The sequence below is a fragment of the Leptodactylus fuscus genome, chromosome 11, assembly GCF_031893055.1.
Source record: "Leptodactylus fuscus isolate aLepFus1 chromosome 11, aLepFus1.hap2, whole genome shotgun sequence".
In the NCBI taxonomy this organism is placed as follows: domain Eukaryota; kingdom Metazoa; phylum Chordata; class Amphibia; order Anura; family Leptodactylidae; genus Leptodactylus; species Leptodactylus fuscus.
The window spans coordinates 82481010-82495118 of record NC_134275.1 but is presented as its reverse complement, the minus strand read 5'-3'; the positions used below and the strand labels follow the sequence as shown (position 1 = coordinate 82495118).

At 46.4% G+C, this 14109-nt stretch overlaps 1 protein-coding gene across 1 annotated transcript; it reads right to left on the bottom strand.

Moving 5' to 3' along the window:
• Nucleotides 1-2209: 2209 nt before the first annotated feature.
• On the bottom strand, nucleotides 2210-6664 carry LOC142185207 (NF-kappa-B inhibitor-like protein 1). The gene is made up of 5 exons (XM_075260488.1): nucleotides 6609-6664; nucleotides 5305-5580; nucleotides 5105-5217; nucleotides 4175-4307; nucleotides 2210-3866 (listed from the first exon to the last, which is right to left on the bottom strand). Exons 2-5 carry the CDS (start codon nucleotides 5573-5575, stop codon nucleotides 3241-3243), a joined length of 1143 nt encoding a protein of 380 aa, XP_075116589.1. The 5' UTR covers nucleotides 5576-5580; nucleotides 6609-6664; the 3' UTR covers nucleotides 2210-3240.
• Between the last annotated feature and the right edge of the window lie 7445 nt (nucleotides 6665-14109).

Here is a 14109-nt window from a genome sequence, read left to right as displayed (position 1 = left end):
GTAATGCTCTTGGGTTGGCAGCATGAAGATGGTACCATGAGGAAGATCCAAGATGGCGGCTACTCACTCTAGTCTTTGGCATCAAATTCTCTTTACAGGGCCTGGGGTTGAACAGTGTTGAAGGGTTCCCAATTGGGTGTCTGGTGGTAGAGGTGTTGTACCCTGGGGCACTCCATGCTGTGGGTTTTCTTGGTGTTGATCCAGTCACGAGTGACATAGAGGAACAGGTCTCTTAGCGAGCAGTATCCACACTTTGGGCCTTCTACAAACATGGGCAGAAGTGGCAAAGGCTCTTCAATCTCTTCTCTAGTCCTCTGTGGCAAATATGGCGGTGACCCCGGGACCTTTGTTTCAGCCACTACTTAGAGGACGTTTTGGCCTCGGACTCCAGACTGATGGCAATGGAGATGTAAGGGTTCCTTTCTCCAATTTGTGGAGCCCAATGGCGTGGATCACTTTCCAGTTGTGGGCATTATGCCGCTGCTTTTACTCGCTGGATATCTACATACAAGTATCAGTAGACTGTCACACTATGGAATGAGCAGCAAGATGGAGCAGGACGCTTATTATATTATCAGCCTCCTGCTCCGGTCTATGATCCCCAATGAATACAATAGGAGGAGATTATGGATGGGATTTGGAGGTAGAAGCCGCTCCAGATTCCTCTTTGTAAACTTACCCTTACAGTTCACCATAATAGTGAGGTGAAGCCTATCTCTAATAATGACTAGGGTTGAGCGATCGGGATCAGAAAAGATCGGCTTCCTATCGGCGATCGAGTAAATTTCACGATCGCGATCAAGGTTGGAAGTTATCTCAAGATAAGCTCAACCCTATTCATGTATATATCATTAATAAGGTTGAGTGATCGGGAAAGATCAGATCCTGATCAGCGATCGAGCAAATTTCAAGATCAGGATTGGCTGGAAAATGATCGGAAATCAGATTTTAAAATCGATCCTGAACTCTCAAGATCAGCTCAACCCTAATCATGACCAATGGGTTATAGAATATCACTGAGCCCTGCCATGTAACTTATTATTGATATGGATGAGACCGGTGACCGTCATAGCGCCCTCCAACACCTCGAAGATCCCACAGCAGCCCAGTTATAGGTGAAGAATCTAAGATTACAGTTAGCTCGGACAGCCCTGCGCGGGGAGGTCTGCAAATCATATATATTTATAAAAGTTTATTAAAATCTAAGAAATTATAGAGGTTACCTCCTCCCCTCCCCCACACTTATTCTGTATTTTTTTTTTTTTTACTAGGTGTCCTGATTCCAGGATCTTACCTAATGGATATTTCGGCTGCTGCCTCCATTGTTATCAATGGAAGGTTTTCTCTTAACAAACTTTAGTACTAAACAGACAATGTTGTCGTTTAATAAGAGAAAATCCTCCCATAGAGAATAATGGAGGCAGTGGCTCAAGCAGAACGGCCGCCTTGTATACGCCATCATTAGGTGCAATCCTGGGTTCACTCAGTTGGGTGCCATGTATATATGTATATTCTCCTCTGGAGCCATGCTTCCTTATACCTCTGTATACAGCAATGTTACAGATGACATTGGATGTATACGGAGGGTATTGGGGTCACACACTGATGGTCTGTCCTAGTCATGTATGTGTATTATAGGAGAACCTAAGTCATGTAAGTGATATATATTAGACCCCCGGACCTTACAGAAAGCTCTAACTAGAAGGAAACGTGTCCTGCGTCCATAGGGCTCTGCCTTGGTGTTGGACATTCTCTGACACTCCATGTGACAACCGGGCAAAAATCAGGAAGTCAAAAGGAAGAAAATCATTTCCCAAGGTTCAGTGACTATCAGACTTGGGTTGTGTGAGTTTTCTTCTGCTGCATTAGATTGTTTTGCGGTGAGCAGATCCTTAGAGACCTCACATTACACTAACACATTGTGCGGAGTCTTCCCTTATACGATGTACGTTACACAATGTTACTGAGCGCACAATATCACACTGTATACACATATACAAAGGTGTAAAGTCTATACTTCCCCATAATGTATGTGTCTGTGTGTATGCCGGGGTATTCTCAGACTGTCCAGTTTCAGTTCCAAACCAGATATTATATCATAGTGACCGCGGTCACACCGGCCAACTGGGGAGCCAGAAATAAGCCCCTAAACACGCTGATAAACGTGGCCGATAAATCGGGAAAATACTCATTTTATTTTATTAGAAAAAATCCAAAGGTTGTGAAAAGGAAAGGCGTGAAAAATTCAAGTTGTGAGATATGAAGGATATAAAATATGGTAAAATGTGATACGAGATCAAAGAGAAGAGAGATACGTGCTAGAAAGATCAAACACCAGAACGAGAAATACTGATAGGATGGAAAAATGATAGATATAGGAGACTTACTGGATGTAATAGAGGGATATGAGATAGTAAGGGCATAGCTATAGGGTGGGCAGTGGGAGTAGCTGCTACTGGGCCCTGAACCCAGAAGTGACCCCAAAGCTCACCTGGACACATCCGCTATACCACTATTCTAAAAGGCGCAAAGGCCGGGACCCCATGACAGATTTTTTGCATCAGGGCCTATCAATTTCAAGTTATGGCTCTGGTGCTATCAAGTGCAAAATTGTCAGAAATCAGCAGATAAAAAACTTCTGCAAATCCACTTTTTCTGTTCGTCGACTTCAGAAAACAAAACAAAAACATAAAAGACACCCGACAGGCCCAATTACAGCCCAAGGCATTGTGTCTGGGCTCCATAAGTGTCCGTCTTTGCATTGATCCATTTCTTCTTTCTTCTAGTCTTTCTAGAGTCTGTCAATTAGAATTTCTCAGAAGGCTCAGCGATCCAAGACATAAATCATACAAACCATGATAACTGATTCTGTAACACCAACACCCACAAGGGGGCGCTCTACCAGTGGGTTATGTGAATGTCTCATGTAAGCCCTGTCATGTTGTTAGTTCCTGATATTGAGCGGGTATTACATGACAAGCTGTAGGTAACGCAGGGTCAGATGGTCATGTGATTACTTGTTTGCACCCCCGTGAACATACCGCACATATACGCAGTCAGAGATCTCGGACCGCTTGTCTGGTGGGTTCTCTGCAGCACTTACCAGGGGTATCTAGAATAAATACAATATACAGGACATCTTCATAGTCTGACATTACACTGTAGCCCAGAAATTCAGGATTATCAGAATTTTACTTGACTGGTACATTTGCAGCCATATAATTATCATCATGGTGTCCATCACTTTGTCAGCTCCGCCAGTCTGTTAAGCTCCTGTGACAAGGCGGTGACAGTTCTCAGCACTCGCTCTCGGTCCTTGGCCTGCAGACGAGAGCAACATCTCTGCATGAAGCGGTCAGGGTGCCAGGTCACCCTCTGCGCCCGCAGGTAGCGTTTATAGGATTCTGCATTTGAGGGGTCACCGCCAGCGGCAATGATCTGCGCCATCTGCTCGGCAGTCCCTCCTGGTAAGGGCCATGGGATGTCACTGTAAGATAATGTACCAAGACCCGTCCTGGCATTAGAGGAGCCCTGACCACTTCCCTCACTGTCTCGTCCTGTAACCTTCGCTTTGTTCTCCGCGTGTTCCTTTCCAGTCTTGGCGGACGCGCCGGCTCCTCCAAACACCTCCTCACATCTCTTCTGATAGCGCTCGCTCTGCGCCTCCCGCAGCTCCTTCTCCTTCTGTTGCTGTCTCAGTAGATAGGTCTTCTCTTCCACCACCCTGGATGGTTCCTGCACCGAGACTCTTTGGCTCTTTGCACCAGGAGGCTCAGGCCGGATCTTCCTTGCTTGATATTCCTTGTAGATTCGATCGGCCCAGGACTCGAAGGTCTCCACCTCGGGCACGTCTTCTGCGTAGTCGTCTGAAGAAACAATGTAAAACTGCATAATCCAAGACATTGCAAAGCTCTTTAAGGGGCTAAACATTAACTAGCTCCCCCTAGGTATCACTGGGGAGACCGATCCCCCTTTAAGGAGGCGAGCTACGTTACATATTGTTCCCAGGGAGCATTGTCTTAGTCTTTCTACAGCTCAAGCTCCACAAGGAGAATCAATACTTCTTGTGAGGTGTCTTATAATGTTCTAAGACCAGTGTGGCACACGAGTGTAAGAACAGACAAATCCCTAAGGACACAGAAGGGAACTATCGGAGGAAACAGACGCCCCTTACCGTCATACTGTCCGTATAATTCCTGATACTCGTCCATACTCTCAGCCAGGAGTTTCTCTCGCCACTCTGAAGACTGCGAGGAGAGGTCTGGAGCATCTTCTGAAGGATATACACGCTGCCTGGAGTCCGTCTCCTATAGAAGAAAGCAAAACATTGCCATAAACAGGTCAGAGTCTGACTAATATGAAAGTGAGAGTCCTGGGGGGACCTTAAAAAACGTAAAGACAGAAGATATTGGTGTTTTCCAATTTCTGACTGGGGTGTTGGGTGCTGCTTTACTGAAGGGGGGAGGGTTATTTGTGCTCGGTGTAATTTGCAGTGTGACCACTAGGGCAGCCTAAGGCCATGTGCAGATGTGCGTCAGATTCTCTGCAGGAGCAGAAGGTCCTACATGCAACTTTTTGTCCACCATTTTCAGTTTAACAACAGCAGACGACTGACAAACCCCATTATAGACAATGCTGTCTGGCAGGATTTTCATGTAACCACTATTTTAGTGTTTCATCTGTCTGTTGTTCTGGTCCTCTGATGGATCAGTACAACAGACAGATGACCATAGCGTGAATCCATCATAATGGCCCGATTACATGTTCTTCTACAGAGGAGAACCAGTTGGAGGTACGTGAGTGATAATGAAACCAACATGGCTGCCTAATAAACCTAATAGATGGGTTGCACATCTGATTTTGCCTGCACTGTGTAATAGTCGTGTCTAGAGATGAGCGAATACTATTCAAAATGGCAGTTTCGAATACCACGCACCCATAGGAATGAACGGAAGCGGTTGGCGCGCAGGGGGTTAAGTGGCTGGACACCGGCTGCGTCCATTCATTCCTATGGGTGCGTGGTATTGGAGACTGCCGATCTCTAGTTGTGTCCACTCCTGTCCTGAGCCAAGTGCAGTTGCTCTCGCTGTGAGTTATACGTTACCATGAGCTCTTCGGCCCGTCTCAGGATGTCTCGCGGTGTCGTCCCCTGATGATTTTCCACATCGATGGACTGCGGGCAGCGCTTTAGTATCGGCACAACCAAGTCTGTGTACACTAAAAACAAGAAAGCAAATCTGTAATGACATCATAGGAGCTCCGACATAGATACAGAGCACCAAATCCACTGTGTGGCCTCCTCACCTCTCCATCCCCCCTTCTCCACCTCCCGGGCTGCCACGTGCAGAGCATTGTTCCCAGACGTGTCCCGCCGCAGGGGGTCAGCACCTTTACGGAGCAGCAAAAGAGCGCAGGCATCATCGCGCAGGGCGCAGGCAGCATGGAGGAGACTCCGACCTCCTGGTAAGACCTTGTCCAGCTGCAGGTGCCGATGTTTTCTGATGTAAGACTTCAGCCGGAGAACGTCCCCGCGCTCGATATACCGCAGAGCCTTCATCTCCCGACGGAAAGACATCAGACCTAAGGCGGAGAGAAACGGATAATACGGGTTGTGTTCTTAAAGGAGGTGTGCATGATTAGCCCTTTAAGGAAGGCTTTTATCAATGTGTTACCATATCAGAGACGTCTGCTTGGTGTCAGTGAATGGAAACATTTAGGATGCCTTACAAAGACTGTAAAATCGTGTCTATGTTCCCAATACAGCAGAGAGTTTAACCAGTCTGTGACCTGCATACTATCAGTCTACCCAGAGAGTTTGTTACAATGTATCAGCGCAAGTGTCACGTACCAGCAGCAAATATGTCCGCTCAGATGTGAACTGATGTACAAAGCGCTGCCGTAAACAACAGATGATGTCATGTATACAGCAATGGCCGCACCTATAGAACTGGAATCACAAAAGCGAATATATGACCCCTTCATCTAGAGGTGAAGCCCCTGGACCCCAGTACAAAATCTGTAATGTGTCCCCCCCTTAGCATGTGCTATCCATTGGGGGCCCGGCAGTGACAGCTACCTCTGCACCCCCTATGCCTTTATCATATGAATAAGGACCCCAGACCTGACTCCTGTATAGGGTGTCTCACTGCTAACACGAATGTCTGATTGTGGCCCCCGGACCTGCAATGGTGATTGCTACACTAGTGAATGGGAACAGGGCTGCAGCACTCGGCCCCGCTACAACACACAGCTGGCGCCATCTAGTGGGTATCTGCAGGCACCAGTCTATCCAGTATAGATGATCGGTGTGGGGTACGGGATCTGGACCCATCAATGCAACAAAACCTGGAGAATCCCTTTAACATGGGGCACTCACAGAACCCCAGTCTAATAATCACAGGGGGTCCCCGAGATTAGGTCTGTGAAGGGTTACAGACATTGCAGGCAAAGAAGAAGGTTCCCATTCACTGACAGCAAGCAGAGGTCTGGAGACTGACACCCCCATAGCACAACCTATAAAGTCTGTCATACTCAGCACATGCGCAGTCTGTACCTTCCCAGGTCTTGTAGGACTACAACCCTCAGCATCCCCATCCCCCCACACTTACCCCTGTGTCTGCTCTCAGCACTACAGCTCCGCTCCGGACATACAGTAAAGGGCACTAGACACTTCCGGGTGTACTGGGCGGAGCTAGCAGACAACTTCCTGTCCAGCTCCTAAACTGTCCCCCGGAAACAGCAGCCGCTGTCTTTCTGCCCGGCCCTGATCTGAGTGTTTAGTGTTGTGAGGACAGAGATACAGCAGAGGCCATGATGTCATATAATAAGTGTATATGGCTGACACAGACATATACACAGTATATACAGTCACTACATGGAGGGGATCAGCAGGAGACAGATCTGGGGATAAGAAGGAGGAAGGACACAGCTCAGGCTGGAGAGTCTGGACAGATATTACTCTGCACTGCCTTGGACTGAGTTCACATCAGCGCAGTCTTACACATTAGTCCAGCACAAGCTCCAACTCTCGCCCCTGTTCACACTGTACACTGCTGACTTTAGGCACAACTCCTCCAGCTGTTACTTACAGAAGTACTCCGATGACCCTGCTATAGTCGGCCTTATCACTGATGGCGACGATAGGGAATACAGAGACTTATACCGGGACTGTGAGGACTGGGGTCAGCGGAACCAGCTCAGGATTAATGCTGGGAAGACCAAGGAGATGGTGGAGGACTTTAGTAAACGGAGAGGTGCTCCGACCCCGGTGGAGATCCAAGGAACATGTATTGAGATAGTCAGGACCTATAAGTACCTGGGCGTGCTCCTCAATAATAAACTAGACAGGGCTGATCACCTGGAGGCGCTGCACAGAAAGGGCCACAGCAGACTCTACCTGCTCAGGAGGCTGAGGGGTCCAGGGGCCACTTCTTAGGGCCTTCAGAGTCCAGGGGCCACTTCTTAGGGCCTTCTTCAACTCTGTGGTTGTTTCAGCCATCTTTTTCGGTGTGGCCTGCTGGGGGCGCTGTATATCAACCAGGGACAGAAATAGACCTGACAGGCTGATCAGAAGGGCCAGCTCTGTCCTGGGGAGCCCCCTGGACCCAGTACAGGTGGTGGGTGACAGAAGGATACTGTCTGTGGTGATCTCCATGCGGGAGAACAAATCCCACCCCATGTATGGGACCCTGATGGGACTTGGCAGCACTGTAAGTGACCGTCTGCTCCACCCCAAGTGTGAGAAGGAGCTATCGCAGGTCCTTCCTTCCAACCGCGACCAGGCTGTATAATCTACATCAGACCAAGCGAAGACTCCGCACAGAGAACTAATTATTATGACGATGAAGTCTTCCTTCTTTCTCTTCCGTTTTTCCTTAGCTGCTCTGGACTCCTAGTATATCTTCTCTTCTCAGCATATGTGTGTCCTGTAATATATTACTGTGTATTATCCTGTATCTGTATTACTAGGCTGCTGTAACATGCTGAGTATCCCCACTGTGGGACTATTAAAGGATTATCTTATTTTATCTTATTGCTTGTTAATGGACTCCTATGTACCCCAATAGGGGAGCGCACTGCACACCTGGCAAACCACCTAGATATAACACACAATGCAGTAATGTCTCCATCTACACTGCCGCCATGTTGTGATCACTCTGTGGGAGCTCCAAAGATGTCTTGAGAGTTTTGGCCCGTCTTTAAAGGGGTTCAATGTGTGAACTTTATAATCATGTAATGTATGAAAGACATTGTTATCCTTAAAAGCTGAATGCTAGATATAGTCGCTTCTACTTGAGACTGGTATAATGTTATATGATAAGATGGCGCCTGCATCCAGGACGGGTGCAAGAAAAACAAATACTTGGCCTGCTCCCAGAAGACAGCGCCCCAAGGTTACCATGCAGGAGCGGGAGTAGTTGGCTATGTATGGCACTGCTTAAAATTTTTCTGTTTGATTGAGATGTCCCACCAATCAGGAATGAAGATGAAAACTTACATTGTTGTTCTCTCTCTTCCTTTCTCTGCTGCTATTTAACCCCCGTGTTTTAATACAAATGCGTCCGCACACATTCTAGAGCTGAGAGAACGACGAATACCAAACACACAGAGTGGTGTGACTTCCTTACCGCCTGGCACTCAGCCTAATTAATTAGGACGACGACCGTTACCCGAGATTATTGGTCAATTAGTCACAAACGCGACTTTGACCTTATCAACTGCTTTGTACTAAAAACTCTACTAAAATGGCCTAAACTTGTGTCTACCACAATCCGGTGATAATTCTTACACAGCAGTGTCCTGCTTCTTCTCAGAACAAGTAAAACTTGGCCAAAGTGGGTGACGCTAGTAGGTTCACATCTGCGCTCGGGTTTCCCTGCTTCAGGTCCACTAGGGGACCCAAAAATGGAATCCATATCTGATTAAAAAGTGGTTAATCACAGAGCCCAAAGATTATAATGGAGTCACTGGGTTTCTGCCCTAAAAGGTGGAAAGAAAGTCCTGCTTGCTAAACTTTTCTCTCCGCATTTTTCAAGCGGAATGGGGGACAGAATTTCCAAACGGAAACTGAACCTGAGTGGGGAAAACAAAGCCTTATGGGACTCCAAGCTGAAGATGGGGACGTATGTCCAGTCTAATAGAGAAATGGGCTCTGTCCCCAGGGGACTTTTAGTTCAATGTCCTCCTGATCACTGGAGTCCCAATGATCGAGCCTCCAGTGATCAGACACTTATCCCCTTTCCTGTAGTTAAAGGGAAAGTATCCAGAATGGCATAACCCCTTTAAAATAGTTGTCTGGTTTACAAAACCCATTTTAAAGTAATTTCTTACAAAGTTGTGAGTTAATAGAGAGGGCCTCTCATTCAGGACCCTCCTTTATTAGCCACAGTGGCTACAAAGAGCTTGTCTTACCCATAGATGTGTTGCAGGTGTAATGACGTCCAGGTGTCCTGCCGGCAGACTAGAAATGCACATGTGTCAGGAGCAGAGTTTGGAGGGAACAGGTTTTTTTTTAAAACCACCCCATAGCTGTTTGTCTTACCATGGGCAGGTTACCCTGAAGGGTTTAAACGGCAAGGGTCAAAGTTATGTCTGGCCAGGAAAGGGTTAATGTTAGCAAGGGGTTACAGTAGCATCAGTGATATCTAATCAGTGCCGCATTATCAGATTTATAAAGGTCAATGGACCATGAGACCTTCTGGATTGTCCTCGCAGGTGCCACTAGGGGGAGCTATCTGCAAATGTATGTTACTGTCCAGAAAAATGTTGCGAAGTGCGAACAATTTCAGAAATGGTTAATAGTTTATATTTGTCAATTACCAAAATGAAGTGAATGAAGAAAAGAGGAATGTAAACCCCATCAAATTTTGGTGTGACCTTTACCCTTTGGAGGAGGAGTCCTGGAAGTGATGATCCGGCCCCCACAGATATAGCCCTGATTTCCCCATCGTCCAGTCTGTCTGGGATGACATGAAGAGACAGACGGATTGGAACGAGGAACAACCACAGAAGATCTGGGCTTAGTTCTCCAAGATGGCGGCAGGAACAACCTCGCTGCCCAGTTCTGCCAAAAAAAAACTGATGGAGGGCAAAGGTCACACCAAATATTGATGTGATTTACATTTCTATTTTCTTCAATGACTTCATAAGATAAGCTATTAACCCTTCTATTTCTGAAAGCATTCTTACTTTGCAGTATTTTTCCCACATCCGCCTAATACTTTTGCACACTAGTGTAATTTTTCTCACATCAGTAGGAGCTGTAGGGGTAGCTAGAGGCAGCATGAAGTGCAGTGCTGTGCTCTTTGTTGGGGGGCGCTCTTCCTGCACTGTATATAAGGGGGTACTCTGACATCACTTTTATTAAAGTACTTATAGTTGGAGTTTACATAGGGAGAAACCTAAACAACCTAAAGGCGTTGCCGAACTCCCATAATGCATTGGGACAGTTTTGTTCTTTAAACATCACTTTATTGTACAACTAGCATCTGCCTGCAACTTCGTCTGCGGGTTGGTGTTGGCGCTGAGCCGCTTATATTTAGCCAATTGCTGTTGTGGATGATCCACCTGCTCCCACGTCTCGGCTCTGCTACATCGCAGCATATGTGCAGCATACTCAGTTGTATGTACATCTCTGCATATGGAGAGTGTACTCAGCTGTGCTACAGCGCTGCCTAAGCTCTGCTACATCTGGCCATTTGGATTAGAGGGGTGCTCTTATGTCAGTGTCTGAGCAGCTTCTATGTTACAAAGGGCTGAATGGATGTTGCTGAAATGTGCCAAAGTTCGATCAGCCTGCTCCCGCATCTCGGCTCTGCTACATCGCTGCATATGCATAAGATGCCCAGCTGTATGTACATGTATACATATGGAGAGCCTACAGAGGTGTGCTACAGCGCTGCCTAAACTCTGCTACATCGGGCAATTGTGATTACAGGGGTTTTGTTATGTGACTGTCTGAGCAGCTTCTGTGTTACAAAGGGCTGAACGGATGTTGCTGAAATGTGCCAAAGTTCTCCCCCGTCCCCCATCAGAGGCAGAACAACACATTCCCCGTCATAGTCACTGAAACTCTACAACCCGATATACTCCTCTTGCCCACACACAGCCTGCATGTTCTGTAGTCTCCTGATCTTCCATGAGATTACATTTTCATCAGCTTTCACACTGTGCAGCTTCATCCTATATAGCTCCGCCCACAAAATTATGTGTAGCTCCGCCCACTGCCTAGCATGATCCTATCCTACTATGGCTGAAGGACCTGTGATGATGTCATCACAGGTCCTTTAGTGTTGTGTGAACTTAAATTCCTTCACTGCAGTCGTGTAGTGACGTCATTTACCAGGATAAAAAGTAGCCTATGTTTTAATCGGGGTTCCGCAAATCCGTTCAGCCGTTTTTGCGTGATTGAGGAACAAACATCCAAACACACAAACTTTCATATTAGTAGGATAGGATTTCTTCACAAAATAGAAATCTACAGGACGAGCTCTGTCCAAACATTGCACCAGCGAGCTAGACTGAGAGAGTTCAGCACTAAAGCCTCAAAAATAGTTAACTCAGTTCTGAAGTAAGACACAGCCTGTAAAATACCAAATAACTAATTATTTATAAATTTGCATTTTTCTTAATCAGACGGCTACTGAAACCTTTGTCTGTAGGATCGGACATGTCCGCCATGAAATAATTGTATTTATTATCCTTTATTAAAGGGGAGGGTCTATTTAGAACTGGGCGGGTGTAAAAGCAGCTATCATTACTATTCCTATATGTTACCATATAGATTAGTAATGTCACTCTCTATAGTTTTCTATGAGGTTTAGTTCCCCATTACATCAGTAAGAAAAGCAGCTCTGAGGCACAAACTTCTGCTCTGTAAAGAGAAACAGCAGGAGATTTCCTATGTTTATGTTTTTCTTGTAAGTCATTCATCTTAAGCTTTCAAGCACATTGGATAAGATATAAGAAAGAAGCAAACAAGGCGAGACTTCCTGAGCCCTGAAGATTATTACTGTATGGCCGGCCCACATTTATGCAAATGATCTTAGCAGGACGTCTTCACGGCGATGCCCAGGAGGAGGATGAGGATGATAAGGCAGATGATTCGGAGGATATCCAGTAGAAGGTGCACAATGGTGATCGTAGAATTGTCACTTTCTGTAGACTCTGTAACATAAAGACACAATTTGCCACATATAACAATGAATGGGGGAGGGGTTTATTGGGCAAGGATTTGTGGGTAAGAGTAGATCTCCTACAAAAGCTCATAGAAATGCCAGAGGGGGTTCTCTAAGGCAGTGCTTGTCAACCTGCGGGACGCTCTCCAATATCTGGTTAATTCATGTGAATCTCCACTTTGTAAAACAATATCGCTGTTCACTCTGACGCTCTGTATTGATTCATTTCTCAGCACATCTTTAGGACGCTTCCAGCTCGATTTTACCGATACACAGATGAAAATTCCTGTAGTTATGAAATTCTGCCTGCTTCTGGCCACCACTAGGGGGAGCTCTCGAGTTCAGTGTATACAGTAAGCTCCTGAGCTCCCTCTAGCGGTGACTGCAGGCAGACAGAATCTTATCCTTTATCACTATGCAGGAGATTTGGGGCTCTGTATGTTTTAAGGTTTAGTCTAGATGTAGTGTGAGGACCGGGATGAGACAATACACATTTTATATAGCACTTAGGGGTTTCTTTATTCTTTGTCATAGTGACAAGCTATAAACTACTTCTTATAAGATACCTGTAGGACATGGTCTCGGAGTGACCTCCAGTCTTGTTCCTTGTCCACTTCCAGTGTCTTTATCTGCCGTCCTTACATGACAACAGAACTTTCCTGAGTCGTTCTCTGTCAGGTTGAGGATAGTGAGTATAATCTTCCTCTCTTGTGGATTGTTTGGTGTCTCTGGACTGGACACCATAATCCTGCTTTGGAAACATGGGTGATCCTTAAGTTGCAGGGCACTGTTATTGCACCCTAAGGTCCATGTCACAAAGTAGGACGGAGTCGCAGACATAAAGGAGCAGGTGATATTTGCCGACTCTCCGGTTTGTGCTTTGACCATCTCTGTTTGCGTCACCTCCAGATGGTTTTGACCATTTACTGCAAAAAAAGTAAAGCACATGAATGGTTAAACTGATATCCTCTTGTCTAACATAACATCGAATATATCATTACATGCCAAGGGCACAGATTCAGTAGAAAGTTACTGTCACTTGGAGGTCCAGGGCAACAGGCAAAAAGTTCAGGTCCCTCAGGTGCCCAGTGCAGATGACACAACCATTCCGGGGGTCAGTGATGTAAAGTGATTTACTAGATATCTGCTGATGTCTCTAGTGGTCTGATGTAGAGAAGGGGTTAATATCGATATTCATTGTACGTGGTGGTTATGGGTTAATATCGTGTGTTCCTGAATGATTCTGTGTAACACTATATAACGTATAATAATAGAGGAGGCGCTATATACTTACATATCATCACTAAGCTTAGTACATTGACTCTCTTGAGAATCAGGGAGGGGCAGACTGGGGGAGGGGGGTCATCAAAAGTTATTGCGATTATACACATTTGGTATGACAAAGTTTTATTTAAAGAGGTAACAGGAAGTTACTGCTATCTAAGGCACGGGGGGGGGGGGGATGTCTGATCCGTGGGCGGTCCAATCACGAGAACCATGTTGCACCCCAGTCTTGGATAAAGCAGCAGGGTGGACAGCAAGCACCAGTGGCGTAACTAGGAATGGTGGGGCGCGTGGTTAACTTTTGACATGCCCCCCCCGACCTACACTGACGCCGAAGACCTCAACTGACCCCTCCAACGCATTCCTGCACGCTCTATTATGCCCCATAGTGGCCCCTGCACACCGTATTATATCCCCATAGTGGCCCCTGCACACAGTATTATGCCCCATAGTGACCCCTGCACACAGTATTATGTCCCATAGTGACCCCCGCACACAGTATTATCCCCATAGTGGCCCCTGCACACAGTATTATGTCCCATAGTGGCCCCTGCACACAGTATTATGTCCCATAGTGGCCCCTGCACACAGTATTATGTCCCATAGTGGCCCCTGCACACAGTATTATCCCCCATAGTGACCCCTGCAC

Excerpts from the sequence above, each read along its gene's own strand:
- LOC142185207 (XM_075260488.1), bottom strand. The coding sequence starts at position 5,575 with ATGTCTTTCCGTCGGGAGATGAAGGCTCTGCGGTATATCGAGCGCGGG. Across the intron at positions 5,218-5,304 it reads GGAGAAGGGGGGATGGAGAG|TGTACACAGACTTGGTTGTG; the intron begins GTGAGGAGGCCA and ends TCTTGTTTTTAG. Across the intron at positions 3,867-4,174 it reads ATTATACGGACAGTATGACG|ACGACTACGCAGAAGACGTG; the intron begins GTAAGGGGCGTC and ends TTGTTTCTTCAG.